Below are 23,338 nucleotides of genomic sequence, written 5' to 3' on the forward strand. Positions count from 1 at the left end.
CTGCCAAGTTGTGCTCTTACTCACCACTGACAAAAATTCACAGCAAGACAATAACACTGATATAAAAGCAAACGTTAGGATAAAAAAGATTTAAGTTGCATGTTAAGAAACACACTAAGTTTTAATTCTTCACGCTTTAAGTTCCCATAGCACACCATTAACGCTCCCAACATTCTACCTCCTCAAAAATAAACCCAATTTATTTCTGGCCAGCATTCTTTCCAGAGCAAGAGGGCTACTAAAACATATATAAAGGTGAGAGCAAGAAACAGCCTTCTGTGATTAACTAGGGCATGACAAACAGTAGCAGTGTGCACAAGCAACACTGGGGAGGAAAGCCAGGAAAAACAGCAACAACATTATACAAACAACACTGATTCCTGAACAACAAAGAATTCTTACAATCTGCTGCCTGGGTTACATCCAGTGCTCCCTTTACCTTGGTTCAACTGTTAGCAAAGTCACTACAGAAAGCCGGCCGCTTCTGTGCAGCAATGGCTTTTGGAAGCTAGAGCTGACTCTTCCGGAGGGATTTCAGGTAGGGAATCACTGCAACAGTTTTTTCAGCTCCAAAGCTACATGTATCACTCATCAGCATTTGCTGTACAGTGTATCTTAAGTTTAGTGACATCACAGGACCTTCTCAGAAGAACTCCACTCATTCACAACACAGCTTTCATGACCTTACCAACACCACTTCCACGTGATCAACATCTGCTTCAGTCAGCTCTTGGCACTGCTTGCAACAGCTGCCCCTGGACACAGCTCTGATCAAACAGGGGATTCCTGTAAGACCTGGTTTTACCTCGAAGGTACTGCAAATTCAGCCACACGGAGGTCAGACACTCCAGCCTACCTCCACACAGTTTGCTCCACCAACACCAGGACTTACAGCTGTGGCTCTCACGGATAAGCACCCTGTTTCCAACACTACTGCAGCTGGACAGCCTTGCATGAGAATAGGTCTATTCAGAGAGAAAAACAGTATGTCCATGAGTAAACACAAATCTCTCCAGCCCAGTAAATCACCAAAATATCAGAAATTAGGAAGTCTATCTTCAATTCTAGACTGCTAACATTTGAATATCAAACACTGCAAGTATTTCTCTTTAAATATCAACTAATTAAACCACGAGGAAAACTCTGAATTTTGACGCCTTCATTTCCCACAACAGAACATACACGTGGCAAAATGAGACTACGGTAAAGCCGTGGTGAAGCTGCACCCCGTTAAGCAGAAGCACGAAGTTGCACTGAGCTGAAGTGTCTCGCGAGCTGCTGCCCTATTTACTACTATTTCACAGAGTGAGATTCCATAACACTGTCACATAAAGCCATCTGCCCACACACACAGCTGCCTTCTCGCTGATGGCCTCTGCTTGTACAAACCCGAGGCACCAGAAGACTCTACAGATGTCAGAGTCTCCTGCAGGACTCATCTACATCTATTTTCTAGTGCTGCTAGATGAAGCATGAAACACTGGGAGAAACTGATCACCAAGGGCTTTGCACAGGGATTGTTTCTCACCCTGCTAAAGGTGACTTCTCAAAGCCTCTTTGATTCCCCCTCTTTTAAGAGGATTATGAATCCTACGCCTGGGGACCTCTGCTCAGCTCCTGGCCCACTGCTATTACACATTAATAGTGTGTCTCATCTCTTTGTTCTTATCAGCAGGGAGATATTAAAAGAATATAAGACCACTGCTTAAAGATCAGGACTTTAAATGGAACCTCTATTGCAAGCAGGAAAAGCTACAAGCAAGGGTGCCTGGAGGGGACTGGGATGCACATCTGCTTAGTGCTTAAACAGTAATTCAGCTCATTGACACACAGACTACAGACTGCCCTTCAAAGCAGATATCTTAATCAAGGAGCAATTAAAACTTCAGACTTTATGCCCCAAAATTAGGGCAAGAGAAGTGAACCTGGTTCAGAGCTGCGTCAAACCAAGGAGAACATCCCAGCATGCAGTAAGTTGAGGCACCAGACGGCAAGAAACACACTGGCACCCCAAATGCAAGTCCAAAGGGTAGACTGAAACAAGATCAGTCCCGTAAATCTTTGGTTTTCAAATTTCAGGACAATTTTTGTCCCCTGTTATTTCAGGTTTGTTTTTGCACGTTCCAACAAAGGACTATTTGGGCATTTCTGAATGGAGTCCTAGGCAACAGTAATTAGTGAGTTGTTCAATTTGCCATTTAACCGTGTGCAGACTCGAAGCACTCCATGCTGCACTGCAGGTGAAGATTCACAGCTTTCCCTTCACAGTTTAATCCAAGCTGATATGTATTATAAATACTGTAGTCACGAAGGCTGCAAGAAGAGGTTTCACAAAGGAAAACCCCAGCAGGTCAGAGTGTGCTGCCTGTAAGGGTACAGAGATTTAAAATGAGATTAGACACAAGGGATAATCCCAGCAGCCCATTCTGACCTGGGACAAATGCTTATAACGTGCTCTGTTATAAAAGCAGCACATAACCAACGCAGCAGAAGAGCTCCTCAGATGCATCTCAAAGTGCACTCTGTGGTTTGGGCTGTTTTAGACTGCACAGACCAAGGGGAGAGTGAAGCTTTTGAACCGGTAACTGTATGCAGAAGCTACAATGTTAACCACAGGAGCACAAAAGCCACAAGGAAACAAACCTCAAATAATGATTACAAAAGTTGTAAACGTAGCGGAGCTTAAATGATATTCCTGAAGTAGTTTAAGTAGCTCAAGAAAATAAAGTCACTTGCTGCAGGTCATTGATTGCCACAGCAAGATCCACAACTGGGACAAAACAGAACTTCTAATGGCTGCTTTTAATTCTGCAGTGGCAAAAAAAAACTCAGACAAACGTTATGTAAGACCATTAACCTCTCTGTTCGGCACTGGCACCTCCATTCAGCACACTACCACCAGCTGCAGCAAGTCTATTGCCATGAACAGCAATAATGGAAAACAATCCCAAAGCAAGCATCACACGCTGAGTTTAGGAATTACAGCTCCTCAGACACAAGCAGATATACCTACATGTGCATAATGCCACAGGAAAAACCTCAGGGACAATGAAGAGAAATCAAGGTACACAGAAATTCCAGGCTGATAGGCTATTATGCTATACGGTGTGTCAAACCCAAGGAGGCTGTAATCGGGCAAGGATTAAACCAGTTTACATTTTGAGCCACTGCTTTTCTTCTTTACAGACTGGCCTCCCAGTATCCCACACGTGTTCTCCATGCTTAAGCCAGGCACAACAAGCATCTCCAAAAGATCTGCATGCTGTACAGAGCTGTAGCTCTCATACACAGATGACCAAGTAAAGAACAATACAAGGTAATTTTGAAGAACATTCGTGTCAACCTCTCCAAACTTACCTCAGAAAGACAGAATAATCAGTGATGATCGGCAACAAGACTGAAGAATTTCTGCTAAACAACCTTCTATATTCTGCCACCCATCCAACCTCATCACATCATAGCAAAAAACAATGTTCAGGAGGGAGGAATTGATTAAGGGACTCAGAAGCTTTTGTCCTGCTGTATAGAAAGATCTCTCTGCAAATCAGTACTTCACCCTCCTGATTCCATTCACTCTTTGCAGCACTCCTGTGTGCTTACAGTCATACTCCATTCATCCAGACTGTAACATCCAAACCTGCATTCAAGAATACTGTGGGAGATGGCATCGAAACACATGATAAAGTTAAGCTAAATGGCCTTTACTGCTCTTCCTCACCCACAAATACAGCTCGTGTCCACTGCTAATGGACAGATAGAAGCTACCTCATATTACCAGGAACGCTGTAACAAACACCGTCCTGAGAAAAAGTAGCTGCTTCCACAACTTGAAGACAGAAATGCAGACTAACATAGCTGAGTTTGTTCTGTCTGCATTCCAGGTTGTCACAGAAACCACAGGTCTCTTTGCAGGATGTAAAACCAGCTCACTGGAGAGGTGCATGACCCCATTTTTAATGTATTTGGCAAAAGAAGCCTCTCTCCCACTGTTGGCAAGGCTGAGTTTAGCACTGGGAAGCCAACTGAGCAAAAAGCAAGAGTAGGTCCCCCTGAAAGAGAACTTCAGTTTCATGGAGAAGATTTTTCTGAGCCTTAAGTAGAAAGAATCTACACAGTGGAATAAAGAACTCAGATTGTTACCCAGATAAGATGCCAAGCAGCCAGACTGCTCTAGATATTAAACGGAAGATGCTTTCTGATGCCTCCATATTCTCGTGCATATCCCATGCATAAAATCTCAGTTTATCATGCATGAAGCAACAATGAGAAAGAACTCTAAGCTGCTCTAAAGCTGTTCTGAAGCTCCCCAAGAGAAAGGAGAACCGAAGAAAGAACTGCTGGCAGCCCAGCCGACTGCTGCGGGCTCCCAGCACTGCGCAGGCACCTCACCATGCCATGCTCCCCCTGCCAAAGCAATGGCAGCACCTGCTCTGCCCAGAAGCGTAGCATAAACAGAAGTACATTTATCAGACACCAGAACTTGCAAGTCTCCCCTGCCCCCTTCTGGGAATAAGGTGGATTTGAAACCTTCAGTATCTGTTTTCAACAATGAAAGTGTTTACTTGGGCAAACAACCAAAAGAAAACCAGAATGAGTTTTTGCCTCAAGCAGGATTTTCTTCAGCAAAGATATGGATATAATTAAAGCACATCTCCTTCAGCACCAGAGGCAGGCTCGGGCTGGGTTTTCTTTATCCACACACCGAAGCCACTAACAAACTCATGCCTGCCAGAAAGCAGTCTGACAATTCACTGCTGCCCCATGGTTATGACTAAGCCAGCTCACTCCTCAGGTCACGACGCAGACACGCAGTGCAGACTCCCTGTCCTTCACCCCACTCTATCTCCACCCACTTTCCTCAAGTGAAAGGCGAGATAGCAACTACAACAAAACTTGCATGATGTGCATTACCTACTCCTAAGCCTTCTCTACCAGCTCCGGAAATTACATTCTCTTAATCTGCTGAGTGAGACCTGACTTAAGCAAAAATCCCTTTGCAGCAACTTGCCAACCTCGTATATTTATCTTGAGATCTTAAGTGCAGAAGACAAACAGAACTCATTAGGACTGGTGGAAAAAAATTCTACCACCCGCCTCTTCCTCACACTGCTAGCAATGAAAGCACACTAGAGTTTGTCTGTACCTCTCTGCACTTCATAGCATTAGGAGTTTTTCTTTCCTTTTCACCTCCACAGCACAGTTCTGCTGCCCTGAAAACTGACCCAGATAAACAAGCACTTCTCCTTAGCCTCTGCTTTACCTGTAGGCTACTGGAGAGGAAGGACAAGCAAACACATGCTCTCAGCATGATGAGGGGAAAGGACTTCCCAAAGTAGTAGAGCACAGCTACTGTTAAGCCAATCGATTCAGGATTTGTAAAGAGAAATGTATTTCATTTTGAAGACACAGAGCCCACAGCAGACACCTAAGAACTCCATCCAGTGAGCACACTGACAACAACGACATGCTCTGTGCTCTCCTTGCCCTCTGCAAACTCAGCTGCTGAGGAGCAGGCACAGGCTCCAGTGCTCAGGAAGCAGCACGAATGTTTTGCTTCCCAGAAATCAGGACAATGTCTAGATTTAAATCTATCAAGCTGGAGAGTTACGCATCAAAGCAAAACACCAGCTTGCAATGAAGAATCATCACATGCAAGCTAATATCCTCTTTAATGACTTTCAAAATCCGCATTTAAATTGGCTTGCTTCAAACTCACTGTAAAGCAACTTCACAATTGCTGTGATATGCTGTGGGCTGTGACACTGCTCTGATCCATCTGCTCCTCAGATCTACACACTGCTCTTCTCCTGAGCTGTTAAAGAATTAATTATACAGAAACGAACATCATCAGATAAAGGGATTCCCAGCAACTGGCTTTCTTAAAGGAACTACAGGATCCCTGACATCTGCAGGAAATCTGCAGCTATGCCCATTCAGAACCACTCCATATAAAAGAAAGAGGGCAAGCCTAAGATCCAAACAAGCAAACACATCAGTACTACTCCCCTCTTCTCCCTTCTGTCCAGAAACAAACACGCTTAGCCACAGTGTGGATCTTACCTCTGCCTCCTGCCACCCCTATACCACATCAGAGTAACATTCTGATCTCAGAAGCTTCTGCCAGAGCTAAAGATACACAAGCAGCACATTTGAGCAAAACCAGACAAATATTGTGCCTTAAATGCATCATCTAAATAAGCTCTACCTGCCCCTCCAGGCAAAGAAAGGCAGGAACAGTAAGCTTCACAGCCTCGTGCCATCTGCAATTTCACTATCCAAGAGGGCTCTCACCTGATATACCCAGGCAGAAACACCCATGTATTTTTGCTGTCAGTTGAGCTTGAGTGTAAAAAGGCAGGGAGGTGACCCACGTTGGAATCTTCTCTTTCTTTGTCTTACCACAAAGGTAAAGCTGAACAAATACGTTGCTTCAGCTGGGTTTGTAAACTTCCCTGCCTAGAAAAACACAGCATTTTATTTGTCAGACCCCTCATTGCAACATGGGGTCTTACCATAGAGCCCAGCTGTGGTCTGAACACTGTCAAAATACTCAAAGCAAGGAGAAATACAGAAAGTCTTGCATCTTCCTACTGTAGCCGAACAGGTCAGAAGCGCCCAGCCATCACATGTACAAAGCAAGATGCAACCCATTCCAGTTCAACTTAGTCTTAGTTAACTTCCCACGATTGCTGGAATTCTTTGCCCTGATCCATTAACTATTGAACAGAGATTGCTAATAGCAACTAAAATTAGGGCACTGCTTTCAAGTGAATGCAGGGCTGCCTTTGGCCAAAGAATCCAATGCTTCAGCAATTCTCTGCTCAAAATGGCAGAAACAGAAGAGGACAACCTCGAAGCACACCAGTTCCACAGGAAGATTTAAGAGCACAAAAGCAAGATTAACCAAACAAATTCACTTTGTTCTGGTAAACAAAGTCCTGTGCCAGAAGAAAAGGAGCAGCTGTTATCTAGCAGCTCCTTCTGCTAACAGAGTGTCAAGGCACTAACATGAAACTGAATCCAGGGGTTTGGTAAGCAGCAGAATAAGGTCAGAGAGGTGGAGAAGTGCAAAGCAACCGAACACACTGTGCTCCACACTGTAACACCAATCAGTGCCCAGGACGTGCCTTCACTTATCACATGAGAAAAGGGAGCTGCAGGCTGCTCTACTGTACTGAGTGGACAGCCATTCTAACAAGGTCTGCGTGGAGAGAATGAAATGAAAAAAGCCCTCATATCACTGCCTCCCCTTTCAATACTCACAGCAAAACAAGCTTTACTTCAAAAGCCTGGCTCTTCATCGTAACTGTATCTACATGAAGAGATTCCAGTGGCAGAGCTGCACCAGACAAGGGTGAACCTGTTGATTAATGCAGCTGTCCCATGCATTTGTATTAAAAATGACCTTACAGGCACGTCCACGGGGATTTGAAGCCACATAATCACATTGCAAATCCACACCCTTTACTTGTTATCGTTTAATTTTCCTAAGCAGGTGTCCCTTAAGGGTCACAGGCGAGAAAAGTCAAGCTACAGCTTCTGAACTTGAGATCTGTTCATTCTAATGTTTTCCAGGTAGAAGTACTAAGAAGCCTGTGCATTATCTTGTATGGTGAACCCACCTACAAAAAGTAGAAGGAAAGAAAAGTCTGAGCAGCTTCCTTGTTAGATTCAGCTCAATGCTAGGAAAAAAACATCTGATCAAATTCTTACTGAATTCTTCTTATCCTTACTGCGTGCAAGGAAACAGTGCCAAGGAAATACAGGGATTAAAGCACAGTATTTCACTTCTCAAGTTAAGGCATAAAAAAGAAATCAGGTAAAGATTCTGTCGCAGCAAACATTTTAGACTAAAATCATGCACTAAAGCTGGTACTTAATTTCACTGAAGTATATGTAAGATCTGTGGGCACTTAAAGCTGAGGCAGCAGATTTAGTTTGAAACTGGCTACAAGGCTAAGGAGAACTTTATATGAGGATACTCTCTTTCCTTGTGATGATTATAAAAATCCAACGTGGCAAAGCCTACAGAAAACACAACTCGTTGTCAGGGAAGGGGTTTTGATATGGGCCTTCTGTTATCATCTGCAAGATGCTCAATCACTCAGACTGAAAACCTTACAGCTGACAGAGTACCTCTAGAGCTGTTCTGTGGTCTGCAGTGTGCTTTGGAAGGTAAAGGGCAAAGAACGACCAGGAACCCCCAGCCACCTGAGTGACAATGAAAGGCAATGTGAATCTGAGGGTACTTTCTCAGAAGATACACGAGTTGGACAGCTGGTCACAGCTCCAGGCTGGTGAGATGCTATGAATTCTGAAGGGCAAAAAGCACAACTCGGCATTTAAAACATCTGCAATATTACAGCACTGCCATCCTTTGGTGCTTTCTTCCCAGTGATCCAGAGTAACAAGGGCAGCACAGAAAGAAACATCCATCCAAGGGGAAGGGTGCTCTTAGGTGCCAAAGCAACAATCACTCAACGCAATTCCTTCTACTGTATTTTTAAGGTCTTTCTAAATAGCCCTCTAATGCTTCAAACCTCCAGTACTTCTCCCCTTACCCTGCTGAGACTGGACAGCAGGTATCTCAGAACACCGCAGCACAGCAGCCAGCTCGATTCTGAAGGCCTGAAACACAAAACTCCTCCTTTTCAGAATAAGTAAAGAATCAGGTAAACAAAGCCTACATTTAACTTCCCGCTCACCGCAGCAGCTGGAAACAGGTTCTTACAGACACTCCCCAGGTCACAAATTTCCAGTACCTTATCTAGATGTTAAGCAGCTCAAGCAGAGCTCAAAGCTCTTTCCAGAACGTCAGTTAGAACTGAGGCCACCATCTACTTAAGTAACAGAGCTCCAAAGCCAAAAAAGAAGTCATTTGTTAAAGCTGAGCTACTATCAGACTGTATCAAAGTGAAACACCTGTACATATATACGTAGGCCACCTCGAAAGTAGTATCTCCTATTTATTTCCATGGGAGCTACAACAGAAAAAATGGTTATGTATGGAACCTGCTTGGGGTTGGGAGTGAGGGGGGAGGATGATCACTAGAGATCCCTTCCAACCCCTGCAATCCTGTGATAACTGTGATTAACTACAGCACAGTAGCAAAAATACACAGCCCAGCTGAACTAAAAGAATAATAAACAGGGTAGTTTTCTGCAGGAAAGACAGCAGTGCTGATGCTGCAGGAAACATCACTTTCCACAGTATTTGAAGAATGAAGAGTAAAAGCTGCTCAGATTTTGCAAGGTACAAAACAGCGCTGTTTGTTCAGTCTGACTAAAGCAGTTGGTGGTTTTCTCAGCTCTGTACAGGATGTTTACAATGTGTCTGATAATGCTTACGGGTTCAGATTTAGCTACAAATTTCAGTAAGCGTATTCAGGTCAGCGTTCAAGGGATGAACAGCAAAAAGAAGTCAGACTTCAATTGTATAATGCAGCTTTGTACCCAAAGAAAAACCTCACTTTTACAGCTTAAGAAAAAGCATCGGACTCGGTCCAAACAGGAAACAAAACAAAACATCCCAATGTTTTCATAAGTTAGAATACTTGAAGACAGTCACATTTCATTTTGGCAAAACCTGCATTTTCATGATTAGCCTGGAGTGGAGTTTACACATAAATCACAGTCTGGAAAAGTGAAATATTCCTTCTGCTAGGAAAGGAGCACCGTGAGGGCCTTCCAAAGCTCCAGGCTTTTGCTAGTTTTGCTTACAACCCACAGTGCTACAACACAAGGGAGCAGCAACACTTCATGCTCTGCAATAGCTTCAGTGTTTTCATTGTAGTTGTTTGTTCTCTGGTTGTTTCTGCCACTAAACACAGGACCATGCAATCCCTCAGGCCTCGCTCCCAAATCCTTCCTGCTTTAAATAACTCACTGACATCTGCAGACACTGCTGCACTGATTCTGGTGCTTGAAGCCGCTTATTGCCTGTCGTTAGCTGTAATGAGATCACAACCGTCTCCCCACACAGGCTCAAGCTGCTTAGACAGTACTGTCAAAGGATGCAGAACAAACAGCCCTACCCTGTCTGCATGCACCCTTCTGGCATTTCTAAATTCACTTTCTGAAACGCTTGAGAACACTTTGATACTAACAGTGGACAACTAATCTGAATTCAAGCTGATGTGCTGTTTTTAAATGGACAGCTTTAAGAAGGGGGAAATGCAACTCACCATGCAATACAAGGGGGAAAAAAAGCAACGTCAATGCAGAATGCAAGAGCTACACAACAGCTAGTCTTTAAGTCAGCACCTGAATCTGCTGTAAGTCAGCTGTGACACAGGAGCATCTCCAGCAGAGGAGCCACCGTAACACTCCTCTCCCAAGAAGGTAGTGGTGGAGTTTGGCATCCTTGGTTGTTAACCTGCTGCACTTCAAACCAGCAAACACCACAAGTTCAACAGCCCTGAGACCTCCTCACCAAAGAAGTGATCCAACACAACCACTACCTAAAATCAGTCTCCCGAGGTCAGTCAAGCCTGGTGGTAAACAGAAGCTTATAACACGGATAGTCCTACTGAGTCCTCTCTTTGTTAATAAAGAATTGGTGGAAGACAGCAGGTATGCCAGAGCCTCTTCCAAATTCAGAAGAGCACAAAGTAGCCTTTCAGTGTGCAAGACTAACAGACCAAGCTATCGTCTTCCACCACGCTACACTCAAAACAGGAAGGAGAGAAAAAACAAACAGACAAAAGAAGACAATAATCAAGTCCTGAAATCAGCATTACGGTAACGCAGCTTCAATTCAGCCACCAAAATGGCCAGAGTTGTTAATGCATGACAGATTTAGCTTCCAAAACCTGGCAGCTTAGTTCTTATTATAAAGAATTCTCATTTAATTGATTACAAGTTAATAAACAGCGAGCCTTTCACTCTCATTTCATGCTTTTACAGGGGGTTTCGGTAGTTTCCTCTGATAATAAGAGCATCCTCCCCACAAACAATATCTACCCGTACTGTAAGGATAAAACTGCAATATGAGAAATAAAAAGCAAGCGGCTAATTTTTCTTTGCATGATATTTAATGTGGCTGCATTTGTGTTCTGGGCAAAACAGAAAAGTTACCTTAGAGATGTTACCCAAACTCTCTCTGTTGAACAGTCACTGGAATACGGAGCCAACCTCTTACAACCAAGAGGGCACGGGATGCCAGAAGCAAGTCAGCCTGCAAAATGTTGTATGGAAACAAGTTAGCAAGGACTAACTCGGCTTTTGTTTTGATCCTCACCTGTTTCATCAATCCAGGATATTTCAGATCACACCCTCCTTCAAGGCTGGGACCTGAATTCAAAGGGAGCTCCTTTCAGGACACCAATATTCTCACATACTCATCAGGGCTCTGACAGCCGCTCTTAATTAATTTATAGGGACCACTGCACCCCCAAATGACTCCTCCAAGCATCAGCTGAAAGCTACCAACCAGCAGGTAAAGCAAAAGAGATTGCCCATCCATTCTTCATCTGGCCTGGTTCACAACACAGCACTCCAATGGATATTAATGAAGAAAAATTATGCATTAAATGGTGGCAGCTGACCAGGAACTGCTGCAGCTCCTAATACCAGGGAGGCAACCTTTGGCAAAGAAGCAGGACAGCTGGTGGAGGAGATAACCTTTCTAACTACAAAAGCTAAATCAGACACAGCTTATCTGTCAGAGCTCTTAGCCACGTGTAGTAACATCCCATCAGGGTAGGCAAATTGCATTGCAACTTTCTTTACTGCGTTTATCAGATCTGGTTGGCACTGATCTTCTATTAATACAACAGTGGCAGTTACACCCATGTTGTCTTTAAACAGAACCAACTGTGGTAACATTAACAGTACAGTGGATGTCACAATACGGAGGCACCCTCTAATAGCAAATCTTATTCCCTTATTCTGGAATCATTGCTGGCACAGCTGCCCAGAGAGGCTGTGGATGCCCCATCCCTGGAAGTGTTCAATGCCAGGTTGGATGGGGCCCTGGGCAGCTTGGTCTAGTATTAGATATGGAGGTTGGTGGCCCTGCATGTGGCAGGGGGTTGGAGCTTCGTGATCCTTGGGGTCCCTTCCAACCCAACCCATTCTGCAGTTCTTCCAAAGAATGGGATAAAATCCTTTCTTGTAAGTGAAACTGACCAGATACTGACAAGGATTATGCAAAATTAGTAAAATTAGATTATGTATTAGTAAAAGTAGATTATGCAAAAAAAGTAAAAAGGCAAATAACTTGTTCCTAACTACTACCTGCAAGGTAATTCACACCTGAAGGGGCTACATAGGAAGCATAAGCACCCCAACATGACAATTAGGAGAAGTGCATCCATTAGGAAGTGCATCTTCTCAAACAGCATGCTGGGAAAGCCAAAAATAACAGCTGCTGCCACATCAGAACAGCTAAAGCACTGCGCGCAGGCAGTGCCTGCAAAACAGAAACTAAGCAGCCATGCAGACACTTCCTCTTCCTCCCCCCCCACCCTTACGACAGCAGCAACAAACCTGAGATTAAACACTTGCCAGCATCCTGCTCTGCATTCCTGTCACACAGGGAATACAAAAGGGAAGCTGCCAGCTGCTCCTCTGCACATCTGAGGAGTTCCTTCAGTTTACAATAGTAAATGTGATTCTTGCAGAGGTTTCTGTCACACCTTCGTTCCTCTCACTCCTTCCTCCAGCCCACCCACCTCAGCTCACCACGGAACCCCTCGGATTTAGCAGCCTGGCTTCTGATACATTCTTTCTCAAAGGCTGAGAAGTCAGAAACGATAGACATTCCTTTGAGCCAAGTCATACCGTACAGGCACAGTTCTCTGGGCTCTGCTGAACTGCCACACATCTGCAAACATCGCAGGCCACGTTCAAACCTACACCCTGCCCAGCACCACAACTGGGGTGACGCTGCCAACAGAAGAGGAAAAAACAATCAGGCTGCTGCTTCCAGCCAGCACTAACCTGCAGCCTTCCAAGACTCTCCAGCCCAGCATCAGCACTGAACTTTGCTGCACACCTCCGCCATGCTAATGCTAACTGATGGTGGATGGATTGGGGGAATCTGATAGCAGCGTGTTAAGTACCTGGGTTACAACACAATGCCTGAGTAACGGCCCAGACAAGGTCCTCATCAGATATTCAACAGCTTCAACCACGCGTGCAAGAAATGTACCTGCTCAAGAGGAAAGGCTGTACGTATTCAACTTCAGACTTAGCCCACAAGACAGCATGCTCCGCCTCATAACCCGCTCACCAGTTCCATTGCAACCTTGAGAAACAGAGAATAAACTAACATCTAAAACGCAATCAAGATCTATACAGGCATCTGGTGATGTGTTAAAGCAGGAGGCTGTGTCCTGCAAGCAGATGGTCAGCTGCCAGCTCCCAGCCTGGGCAGGGCTCATCACCTCACGCTCATCGAGCTGCACAAGGTCACGTTTTCAGAGGTTGATAAATTTAATAAGCACCATATGTGGGCGAAGGAATGAGAGAAGAAAACACTAGGAAGCTTAGCATGGACGAGAATAGCGTGGAACTGCATGATTAAGAACAAATTGTAATGCTTGTCAAGGAGGCTAATTAACTGATTAAGGCTACGGGTACAACTTCAGCTCGGGCGTTTTTGGACCGGAGTGCTTGCTACTTTAACCTTGACTTCCCATTACTGGCAATGGAAACAAAGTAACTTGCAACACTGTGGTCTTGTACAATCTGTCACTAAGGGGGGATCCCCCATAGCACATCTAATTGTGATTTTGCTTTCCAGAACGCTTTAAGAATAAGGACGTGCCCGATATTGCCATCCTTACGATGAAGCAGATCGTGCTAATGCTCACAAAAGCAGGAGGAAAGGAGTTTGTTCAGAGTAAATGCCTTCAGCTCCCTGGTCTGACTGGTAAGGCTCACACACTCAGCTGTCAGCAGGGAGAGGCCATGACCCTCCTGTTGGCTGCAGACTTTAATTATACGAGCTCAATGCAATAAGAGCTACACGGAGAAGGTGGCACAAATTCCCAGTGACTAAAAGCAGCTCCTAGAAACCTTTCTTATCTCAGCAGTGATTCACGCTCGCTTGTTCTTTTTCAACATCAAAAACCACACGCAACTGCCACCGGGGACTTGCTGGGTAACCAAAATATCAACCACCCAAGGAAAAGCACACGCAGTGCTCAGAAGAGCTCCCTGTCCTTCCCAGTCCTGTGGTCTTCAGAGATCCCTGCAGCTATGACATTGTATACACTGAATTCCGCCCCAGGGAGCCAACGCTCGCTCCCCCTGCTCTCCCTGAAGTCGTTATTAGACAGGAAGCAGAGGCGATGCCATGAAAAGGACGCGTCAAGTCAGCCTGACAGGTTGTCCATTCAAACATCTGGAAACGGTTGGATGAAACTAATGCTACTGGATGACAATGGAGCAACAGGAAAATTCAGAGTACGGAAAACAAGAGCTTTATGTAGTTGATACATCAGCCTGATGTTACCCTGGTACATAATGAGTCCACGCTTAATCTAAAGTGCACTGCTGCTTCCAGCTCTAAAATAGGGCACTTACCTTAGGGCAGTGCTAAGCTAACCCAGTCACAAGGAAACAGCCCTCAATCTCAGCAACAGGGAACTGTTACGTAGGATTAAGCTGTCCCACAGTAGGCCTGCTTAGGTTAATGATGATGACACCTAACAAATGATGCATCCAATTCTAAATCAAGCTCCTGTCAGGCTTTTTCAGGGAAAAGGGAGCTGGGCTGAAGCCTCAGCCCAAAAATAGGCGTCCAAAGTACTTTTCTACCTCGAAGCCCTGACTGTTAGCACCCAGGTCAGCCACATGGGTTCAACAGATAAAGATGCTACAGCACAGTTCTTTGTTAGACCCACACCATCATACAGGGCTCCGATAGCAAAGCTCAGCCCTGCGATTCAGCTGCCAAAGCTCGAAATACGGAGCTGAGACAGACGGCTCCGAGGGGAGGAAAGCAGAATCACGGCAGGACGGGCTGAGAGGACCAAAGCGGCACACACGGAAGGAAAAACGGGGGCTTTGCTGATTCAGAGCGCTAAGATGGAGGGGCACGGAGCCCGGCAGCAGGTGGGATTCAAACCCGAGCCCTTCCCAGCCTGCTCACACACCCGGACCCGCCGAGCACAGCCTGGGCAGCGCCGGCCCGGCGGGAGGAGCGCTCAGCCGGCCGCCCATCGCCGCTCCCTCACCATGCCGCTCTCATGGCACCGCCAGCTCCGGGGGCTCCTCGGCGCACGCAGCGTCTGCGAAAGGAAGGGCACAGAGGAAGGGCCGCTAGGGCTGCCGCCGGGCTCGCCGCACGCCGGAGTCTCCCACACACAGCGACACACGGCCCCAAATAGCCCCACACGGCCCCAAATAGCCCCACACGGCCCCGGCCCCTCCCGCCTCGCCGCGGTGCCGCGCCCGGACCCCCCACCCCCTCCCCGCCCATCCTTCACGCGGCCGCGCCGCTCCCCCATCCCACCTCCATCCCATCCCCATCCCTTCTCCTCGCGGGGCAGCACTCGGTGCCCCCCCCGCTCCTCCCTCAGCACGGTGCCCGGCCCTCAACCCGCCGCGCTCACCGGGGCGGCTCCGCCTGCCCGGCCGGGGGCTGGCAACCCCGAGCCCCCAGCGCGGCCGCCCGCTCCCCTCCGTTCGAATCAACAACAAGATGGCGGCCGCCGAGGGGGCGGAGCTCCGGGCCGCCGTCATAGCAACCGCGCCGTCCAAGGCCCGCCCCGCCGCGCTCTGCGGCAATCGGCGGCCGAGCCCCTCCCGCCGAGGGCGAAACCGCCGCGCTGATAGGTGGACGCGGACGTCGGTCAAGCTTAAAGCCTCCCCGCCTCTGTCCGAGCACGGCCCGCCTCCGGATGGCCGCGCACGTTAGACACACGTGACGCCGGCCCGACGGCCCCGCCTCCCCGCGGGCCGCGCCGTCTCATTGGCCGCCAGGGGGAGGACGGCGGACCAATGGGCGCGGCGGAGCGAGCGCGGGCCGCGGCGGGATCCGTCTATGGGCACGGCCGGGAGCGGCGCCGCGGGGGGGGCGGCCGTGCCGGGCTCGGAACCGGGCCGTGCTCGTACCTCGGTCCTGCCCCCGGTTGTCCCTCCAGCTCCGCTCCAGGCGCTGGCCGCCCCCCCCCCCCCCGCTACCCCAGGGCGCCCCGCGGCAGTCAGAGCGCAGCGCGCATGCTGTGCACCGTTTAATGGCTGCGCTCGGCGGGCGCTCACGTTCCCGGTCCCGCGTGGGGCGCTCAGATCCAGCGCCGCGCCCCGGTGCCGCTGCTGAACAAATAGTCCCTGCCGCTCCCTGCGGGGATGGCGGCGCTCAGCCGGGGCGCTCAGCCCCATCTCCCCCCCCCCGCATCGGGAGCGGCGCTCACGTGGGTCCTGCGCGCGGCCGTCGAAGAGCTCCGGCACCGAGAGCCGGGATGGGCCGCGGGCGGCCGGGCGGCTCCGCTGCTCGTGGCGGGGGCTGCTCTGCGCTGCCGCGTCCCGGGAGCTGCGGGGGAACGGGGGGCGGAGGGAGGGCGCCGGTACCCCGCAGGCTGTCCGCCCACAGCCTCTCCAAGCCCCTCGTTAGGCCTTTCTCCAGCCGGTGCCAGGAACGACCCCCACGTCGCACTGTGCCACCCTGCTCGGTTTCTGCCCCCAGCCCGGCCGCCGGCGCAGCCATTCCCCGGTAAAACCGCCGTCCCCGTGTCAGTGCTCGGTGCCTCACTCTCAAGCAGAGGCTGCCGCTCAGAGCAGCGCCCCGCTGACATCGACACCCCCCTCCCCACGCGGCTGCAGGAACACCGCAGGAACCTTCACCACCGCCCAGCACCCACCTCTCACTCAGCAGCACCTTGCGGGGCTTTCGGCAGCTGCAGGAGGAACAGAAAACAGCGCTGAGCCGCCGCCTCGCCGTGCCGTGCCGTGCTGCGGGCCGGGGCTCACCTGCGCAGCACTCTGTGTGCCACACAGCACAGGCTGGCCAGGAACAGGGCGCCGGTTACGGTCAGCACAGCCACAAACCACGCTGGTGGGATCCAGACCAGCTCTGTCCTCCTGACCACCAGCGGCTCCTTCCGCAGCGTCTGCAGAGCAGAGGTGAGGGGCCGGGCGGTGTCTCCGCCTGCGGCTCCCGGGCTGCGGGATGCTGCTCACCGTGCGCGGTGCGGTGGTGCTGCGCGGCGCTGCGGTGCTGCGCGGTGTGACGTGCACTACCAGGGCCAGCACGGTGCTGCGGCGGCGGGGCCCAGCGTTGCCCCACACCTCCACCAGCAGCACGAACGTGCGGGGCTCAGCCAGGCCGCTGGGGATGTAGGAGAGCACGCTCCCCTCCTGCCGAAAGTGCCCATCCTCATTGCCTGCATAGGAGGGTCTGCTCAGCACCACGGCCGTGCCGAAGAGTCACAGCGCTTGGGGCTCCTCACCTCCGACAATGGCATAGGACAGCGTGGCGCCCTCGGGGTCCCCACGGCACACCAGGCGGGTGACAGGCTGCCGGCTGCCCGTCCCGGCTGTGATCCGCAGCTCCTGCACCTCCGGGTTACACAGCGGCGGCCATTCGGGCACAGCCTGCTGGGCGCAGAGGTGGCTCATCTTCATCCCGCCCGGTCCCCGCGGGTACCTCCAGCCCGGTGCCACCCCCGGGGCGGTCGCAGGGACTCAGCACAGCGCCTGCACTGGCGGCGCTCCGGCGTCACGCTCCCACCTGCAGGCGCACGGTCACATCACACAGGCGGCTCCGCCGGTTCCCCGGGTCCAGGTCATTGTGGGTGTCTGTCAGCCGCACCGTCAGCCGGTATCCAGCACGCCGCGGGGCGCCGAGGGGCCCCACCACGCGGATCTCACCTGTTGGGTTAATGTGAGCTGTCAGGCACCCGCGTGTGCCTGGGCTGTGGGGCAGCGGAAGGGCTGGGCACTCACCCGTGCGTGTGTCGATGGAGAAGGGCTGTGCAGGGCCGGTGCCCCCTTCCAGGCTGTACTCCAGGCTGTCCGGTGGGCGGTCACGGTCAGTGCCAACCACACGCCCCACGATGCTGCCAAAAGGTGCCGTCTCTGGCACGGTGAAGATGATGCCATTGGGGCACTCCGGAGTGAATTCATTGACAGGTATCACCGTCACAAGCACAGGTATGCGGGCTGCACAGCACACAGCAGATCAGCTGCACCGGCACCATCCCATGGCCCACATTGCACTAGGCATGCTCCATAAGGATGGTGCCATGCTGGCACCCTCAGGGTGGAGCATCACTGAGGCCACAGGAGAGGAACACTTCCTCTGCTGAGTGTCAGTTTGGGGGTCCAAAGGGAGCTTTGCACATCTCTACCTTGACCACCCTCAGGGTGAAGGGGACATGGGCACAGGGGATGTGGGCACTCACTGCTCCTCGGGGGCTGTCCCCCAGCTGTCACCACGATGGTAGCTGTCAGCTGGAAGCCCACAGCAGCCATTGCCTCAGTGTCATAGTCCAGGGTGGTGTTGACCTGCCAAGCCATGGTGTCCTGTTGTGCTGGGCATCCCCCAGAGCCATAGCCTGCCATGCTGCTGAATGCCAGCGGGACCCTGCTCCCATGGTCGGTGGCTCACCAGCCCCGGCCCCACACACCTTCAGCTGTGGTCCCTCCATGTGCAAGTGGGAATGAGAGCCTGGTGGCCCCTCCAGCGTGTAACGCAGGGACCCCTCATCACCAGCAGGATTGGTGCACCTCAGTGTCACCAGCGTGCTGCCAAGGGACACTGTCTCACGCACCTGGGACCTGTGTGAGAGTGGCTGCTGCTCAGCAACACTTCCCAGGCACTGCGGAGCATCCCTCTCACAACCCCCAAACCGTACACATAGAGGGCTGGCACACAGGACGGTGCCCTCTGCTCTGTCCCCTGCACGGTGACATTGAGCACAGCGGTGTCCTGGTCAGAGGGCTGCAGTGCGTTGTATGCCTGGACAAGGAGGTGTGTGCTGGCCACCTCCAGCCGACGTGTGCTGCGGATCTCACCCGTCACTGCAGGAGGTGGCACAGCCTTGAGCCAAGCACAGGGATGGGGACGGGGCAGCCATGGGGACCCCACCACCGTGCTCACCTTCATCGATGGTGAAGAGCGCTGGCGACGTGGGAGCGAGGATGGCATAACGGATGTTGTCCCCGCTGGCACGGACCTGCGTGATGACTTCCAAGGGGCCGATGCCCTGCGGCACCACCACGTCCTGCTGCGGAGCACTGCGGGCACAGCGGGCAGTGTGGCACAGCCTGGTGCTACCAGAACTCCCACCCACCCAGCCCCACTCACAGGATGGTGACACGGGGACGGCGCGATGGCAGCACTTCCACTGTCACTGCCCCACTGCAGTTCTGCCCGTGCCGGTCCGTCACCTCTATCTCCAGTCTGAATGTCTGCGGGCAGCACAGGGGTGGCTGTGAGACATCAGGGATGAGGACTGGGATGGGGGTGGGGTTGGAGATGGGGTTGAGAATAAGGGCAGGATGGAGGCAAGGATGGAAATGGGGGTGGGGTCAACAACAGAGACAGGGATAGGGATGGGGAGGGAAAAGGGCAATATAGGGACAGGGTTAGAGACAAAGGCCGGGGATGCAGAGGGCCGTGAATAGGGCTTGGGTTAGGAATAGGAATGAGAATAGGGATGAAGAAGAGGATGAGAAGACTGGCATTGGGATCAAATGGGGACATGGATGAAGTCAGGAATGCAAATAGGAGTAGGGATGGGATACAGAAGGGGACAGAGCTGGGGGCACGGTCAGGAATAGGTGAGCTGGAGCACTCCTGGGGTCTGCCTGGTGGGAGCAGGACACAGAACTGTGTGTGGTGCCAGGGAGGGCAGTGACAGTGCTGTCAGCGCAGGGACTTGTGCCCACCTGGGTGTCCTTGCTGGGGCGGAAGCCACCATCAGGTGCCAGCACCAGGCCCCGACGGGTCAGCGTGAGTGGAGTGCCGCTATTTCTGAGCTGGAACTGTCAGAGGAGAGATCAGAACTCCATTCCCATGCCCTGCTGTCCCCAGGGTCTGCTCCCTTTGGGAGGCGGCAGGACGCAGGGCAGCTGGCACTCACCGTCAGCCCACCCGGTGGCTGTGCCTGCACCGCATACAGCGGCTCACGGGGTGCCACGTCTGCTGACACCCGCACCACGTCCCCAGCAGTGCTGGCAAATGGGAAGCCACAGCGCAGCGCCTGTCCCGATGTCACCTGCACGTACAGCTGCCCTGTCACCTCCTGCTCCCCGGGACAGGCAGCGCGCAGCGTCAGCGCGTACCAGTTCACCCGGTGGGCATCAAGCTCTGCGCCAGCACGCAGCGTCACCTGTGTGGGGACACGGTGCTCAGTGGGGTGCCACACGCTCCAGCCCCGCTCCCTGCCCCCCACATCATACCTCTGCCCTATATGTGGAAGCGGGCACACCGTCGGCACTGATTGCAATGGGGTTGAAGGGGTGGCTGGGATCGGCGTTGCGTGGGGTGACACCGGAGCTCATGGGGACGCCAGACTCGACGTGCTGCAGTGTGACCTGGGGGCTGCTGCTGGCATTGCTGCAGGACACAGCCACCTCGGCCACACGGGCACCCGGCGCAGCGTCCTCACTCAGTGTCACCCTGCGTGGCAGGTCGGGCAGGGCTGGCGGGACACCACGAGATTGGCCTCGTGTGGCCACTGCCACCAGCAGCTCACATGGCTGCGTCAGGGAACTGGGTCCTGTCCCCACGGGGGTATGGGTGGCACCGCCGCTCTTACCTGCTGACTTGACAAAGGTCCCTGCAAAGAGCAGAGTGTCACTGCAGCCTGCCAGGCTGTCCCTGCAGTGCCCCGAGGGTGCCCCAGGGCTGTCCCCAAGATATCCCAGAAGCGTCCCAGACTCTGAAGCTGCCACCCCCTGTGCCCCTCCTGGGGTGGGCACCCGGGGCACCCAGGGGACCCCGTTTCCTGCCCCTCTTCTTTCGGTTCCTTTATGTGCCGCTGAACCCCAGGACTGCCTACCTGGGGCACGGAGGAGGAGGAAGACGAGGAAGGTGAGGTGTCCGTACGTGCCCATGGCTTGGCAGCTGTTTGGGACAAGCCGGAGCGCGTTGCCACGGGCGTCGGGCACCACCCACGCCCGGCGTCACGCCGGTCACCGCGGCTCCCAGCCCAGCCCCGGGGCGGGAGGGGGTCAGGTCACGACCCCGCTGCGGCCGCCGATCCGCGCCGCGCTCTCTGGAACCGGCAGAATTACCGGGCGGCTAATTGCAGCCCTTCATTAGCAAAGCACAGCGGCTAATAGCCGCCAATTAACAGGCGCTGGCGGAGCGCGGGCGGGCGGCGGGTCTCCGCTCCCCTCCCGCTCGGAGCCCGGCGCCCGTAACGGGGCCGCCTCGCCCCGCGGGTCGTGTCCGGGCGCGCCGAGCGGGGCCCCGGGGCGGCGGGCGGGGCGGGGCGGTGCCGGTGCCGGTACGGGCCGGGCTCACGTTACGGCGGTCCCATTGGCTGCGGCGGGCGGGGCGGCGCCGCGGCGGGAGGCGGCGGGCAGGGCCGGGGCTGAGCCGCGCTCCGCTGCTCCGCGGGGCCGCGGCCGCTCCGCCACCGGCACCGGCACCGGGAGCGGGGCCGGGCCGGGGATGCACAGCGCCCGTCTGGACGGCGGCCTCGGGCAGCGCCGCGCCGAGCCGGTGAGTGCCGCGGGGAGCGGGAGGACGGACGGGTCGCGGCGCGTCGGGGCCGCGGGTGACATCAGCGCGGTGACATCACGAGTGGGAGCACCGCGCGAGAGACGCGGGCGGGGGGCGCGAGGCCGGCGGGGGACGGACGGAGAGCTGTCAGCCGGCGCCCCGACCCCAGCGGCACCGGGACCCGCCGAGCCCCTCCCGCTCCGAGCCCTCCCAGCGCCCCACGGCCCCCCGCGGGACCGGACGGTGCGGGGCGGTGGCGGGGCGCCAGCTGGGACCGGGGAGAGGGCGAGGGGAGAGAGACGCGAGGACAGGGGAGAGGGGACGGGGCGCTGCCGGGCGTGCGGCTCCGCGGCGGGACGGGACGCGGAACGGGCCGCCCCGCGCGCTCGGCTTTCCGCGAGAGGAAAGCGGACGTAAGAGCCAGCTTTTGGGCTCAGACAATAGGAATTCAAGAAAGAGGAGCGGCCCGGCCGCGGGGACCGGGCTTTCCTTCCGCTGCCGCTCGGCAGCGCGCCCCGTTCCCCCGCCGCCCCTCGGCCCCGTGCGGTCGGGGCGCGTCGAACCTGGGGGAAAGCGGGTCTGACGGCACCCGGGGTCCTCGCGCGGAGCTCCCTCCCTGGGGACGTCGCCCCGTCCCGTCCCACCGCATCGGGGCGCCCCGTGGCAGCGAGGGGCCGGGGCGGGGGGGCGCGGGGCTGCTACGTGCCTCGGCCCCGTGTCACTTCCCGCAGGCACGGCCGGGCTGGGCGCCGCGCGCTCTCCGACATGCCGCCGCATGCCGGCCGGGGCTGCGGGAAAGCGGGGCCCGGGGCCGCGGGCGAGCCGGGACCTGCGCCCCGCCGCCGGCCCGACGCTGAGCCGCCCTTCTCCCCGCAGCGCTGCCGCCGGGAGCACATGCCCGGCACGAGGCCGGCCGAACGCGACCCCCGCCCCGCGCCCCGCCGCCCCGGCTCGGCCTGCAGCGAGGAGGAGCAGGGGGGCCCGGCCGCCCGCTCGCCCCCCGCCAGCGAGCGCAGCCTGGAGCGCGACTCGGGCTACTCGGAGGCCTCCGGGGGCACGTGGCGCGAGGACGAAGCGCCGGTGCTGCGGCGGCCCCCCCCGCCCTGCCTGCGGGCTCATCGCCTCTCCGCCGGCGCCCCCGCGCCCGCCCCCGCCCGCCGCGCCCGCCCCAAATCCACGTCGGACGCCTGCCTGGAGCAGTGGCGGGCGCTGGAACCGGCCGACGGGAGGGACTGGACGGTGTCGCTGCTGTCGCAGAGCCGCAACCGGCAGCCGCTGGTGCTGGGGGACAACTGCTTCGCCGACCTGGTGGAGAACTGGATGGACCTGCCCGAGGTGGGCGCCGAGCCCCGCCGCCGACCGCCCGCCGAGCCCTCGCGCCGCCTGGGCAAACCGCCCGCCTTCCTGCTCAGCCTCTCGGGCAACGTGCGCCGCAAGCTGGCCAGCATGGCCCGGCCCCGCGGAGCGGACGGAGCCCGGCCGGGGAGCCGCGACCCCGCCAAGCGCCTGTCGTGCCCGCTGGGGCTGGGCGGGCAGCCCAAGGGAGCCTGCTTCCACCAGTCCCACAGCAACATCGCCCAGCTGGCCACGGACTTCCACCGCTTCACCGCCCTCATGAACAGCCGCAGCCGCCAGCCCATCATCTGCAACGACGTCATCGGCTACATCTAGCTCCGCCATCCCCCCCCCCGCTGTAAATAAACCCCCGTTTTG

The 23,338-nt window shown here is 54.1% G+C and overlaps 3 protein-coding genes across 6 annotated transcripts in view; 1 reads left to right on the forward strand and 2 right to left on the reverse strand.

The window, feature by feature from the left end:
- The window catches only part of IP6K1 (inositol hexakisphosphate kinase 1), a 32,579-nt gene extending 16,898 nt beyond the window's left edge, over positions 1–15,681 (reverse strand). For 2 of the 3 annotated variants that reach the window (XM_072347859.1, XM_072347857.1), the window contains exons 1-2: positions 15,564–15,681; positions 15,186–15,239 (exon numbers count right to left, since the gene is read on the reverse strand). The gene's annotated coding sequence lies outside the window, so the exon portion shown is untranslated. Of the gene's footprint in view, positions 1–15,104; positions 15,241–15,563 lie in introns of those variants that run through there. The other variant, XM_072347858.1, reaches the window with a different exon arrangement.
- Positions 15,682–16,235: 554 nt separating this feature from the next.
- On the reverse strand, positions 16,236–21,224 carry CDHR4 (cadherin related family member 4). Of its 2 annotated transcripts, XM_072347468.1 has the most exons (17): positions 20,715–21,224; positions 20,356–20,597; positions 20,037–20,285; positions 19,843–19,938; positions 19,259–19,362; positions 19,052–19,188; positions 18,807–18,972; positions 18,579–18,729; positions 18,354–18,456; positions 17,896–18,111; positions 17,681–17,820; positions 17,400–17,544; positions 17,131–17,333; positions 16,921–17,060; positions 16,812–16,847; positions 16,365–16,483; positions 16,236–16,291 (listed from the first exon to the last, which is right to left on the reverse strand). In XM_072347468.1, the coding sequence occupies exons 1-17, from the start codon at positions 21,010–21,012 to the stop codon at positions 16,236–16,238; spliced, it is 2,601 nt and encodes an 866-aa protein (XP_072203569.1). In that variant the 5' UTR covers positions 21,013–21,224. The 2 variants fall into 2 exon arrangements, with proteins under 2 accessions (XP_072203569.1, XP_072203568.1); XM_072347467.1 differs by having other exon boundaries at positions 20,356–21,224.
- A 281-nt stretch (positions 21,225–21,505) lies between these two features.
- INKA1 (inka box actin regulator 1) lies at positions 21,506–23,337 on the forward strand. Its single transcript, XM_072347131.1, has 2 exons — positions 21,506–21,625; positions 22,502–23,337. Exons 1-2 carry the CDS (start codon positions 21,575–21,577, stop codon positions 23,294–23,296), a joined length of 846 nt encoding a protein of 281 aa, XP_072203232.1. The 5' UTR covers positions 21,506–21,574; the 3' UTR covers positions 23,297–23,337.
- Position 23,338: the final 1 nt, after the last annotated feature.

Source organism: Excalfactoria chinensis, chromosome 12 (genome assembly GCF_039878825.1).
Source record: "Excalfactoria chinensis isolate bCotChi1 chromosome 12, bCotChi1.hap2, whole genome shotgun sequence".
In the NCBI taxonomy this organism is placed as follows: domain Eukaryota; kingdom Metazoa; phylum Chordata; class Aves; order Galliformes; family Phasianidae; genus Excalfactoria; species Excalfactoria chinensis.

Coding starts and splice junctions, on each gene's coding strand:
- INKA1 (XM_072347131.1), top strand. CDS start 21,575: ATGCACAGCGCCCGTCTGGACGGCGGCCTCGGGCAGCGCCGCGCCGAG. Junction 21,626..22,501: donor GGCAGCGCCGCGCCGAGCCG/GTGAGTGCCGCG, acceptor TTCTCCCCGCAG/CGCTGCCGCCGGGAGCACAT.
- CDHR4 (XM_072347467.1), bottom strand. CDS start 21,012: ATGGGCACGTACGGACACCTCACCTTCCTCGTCTTCCTCCTCCTCCGT. Junction 18,973..19,051: donor GCTCTTCACCATCGATGAAG/GTGAGCACGGTG, acceptor CACCTCCTGCAG/TGACGGGTGAGATCCGCAGC. Junction 16,484..16,811: donor AAGGTGCTGCTGAGTGAGAG/GTGGGTGCTGGG, acceptor GTTCCCCCGCAG/CTCCCGGGACGCGGCAGCGC.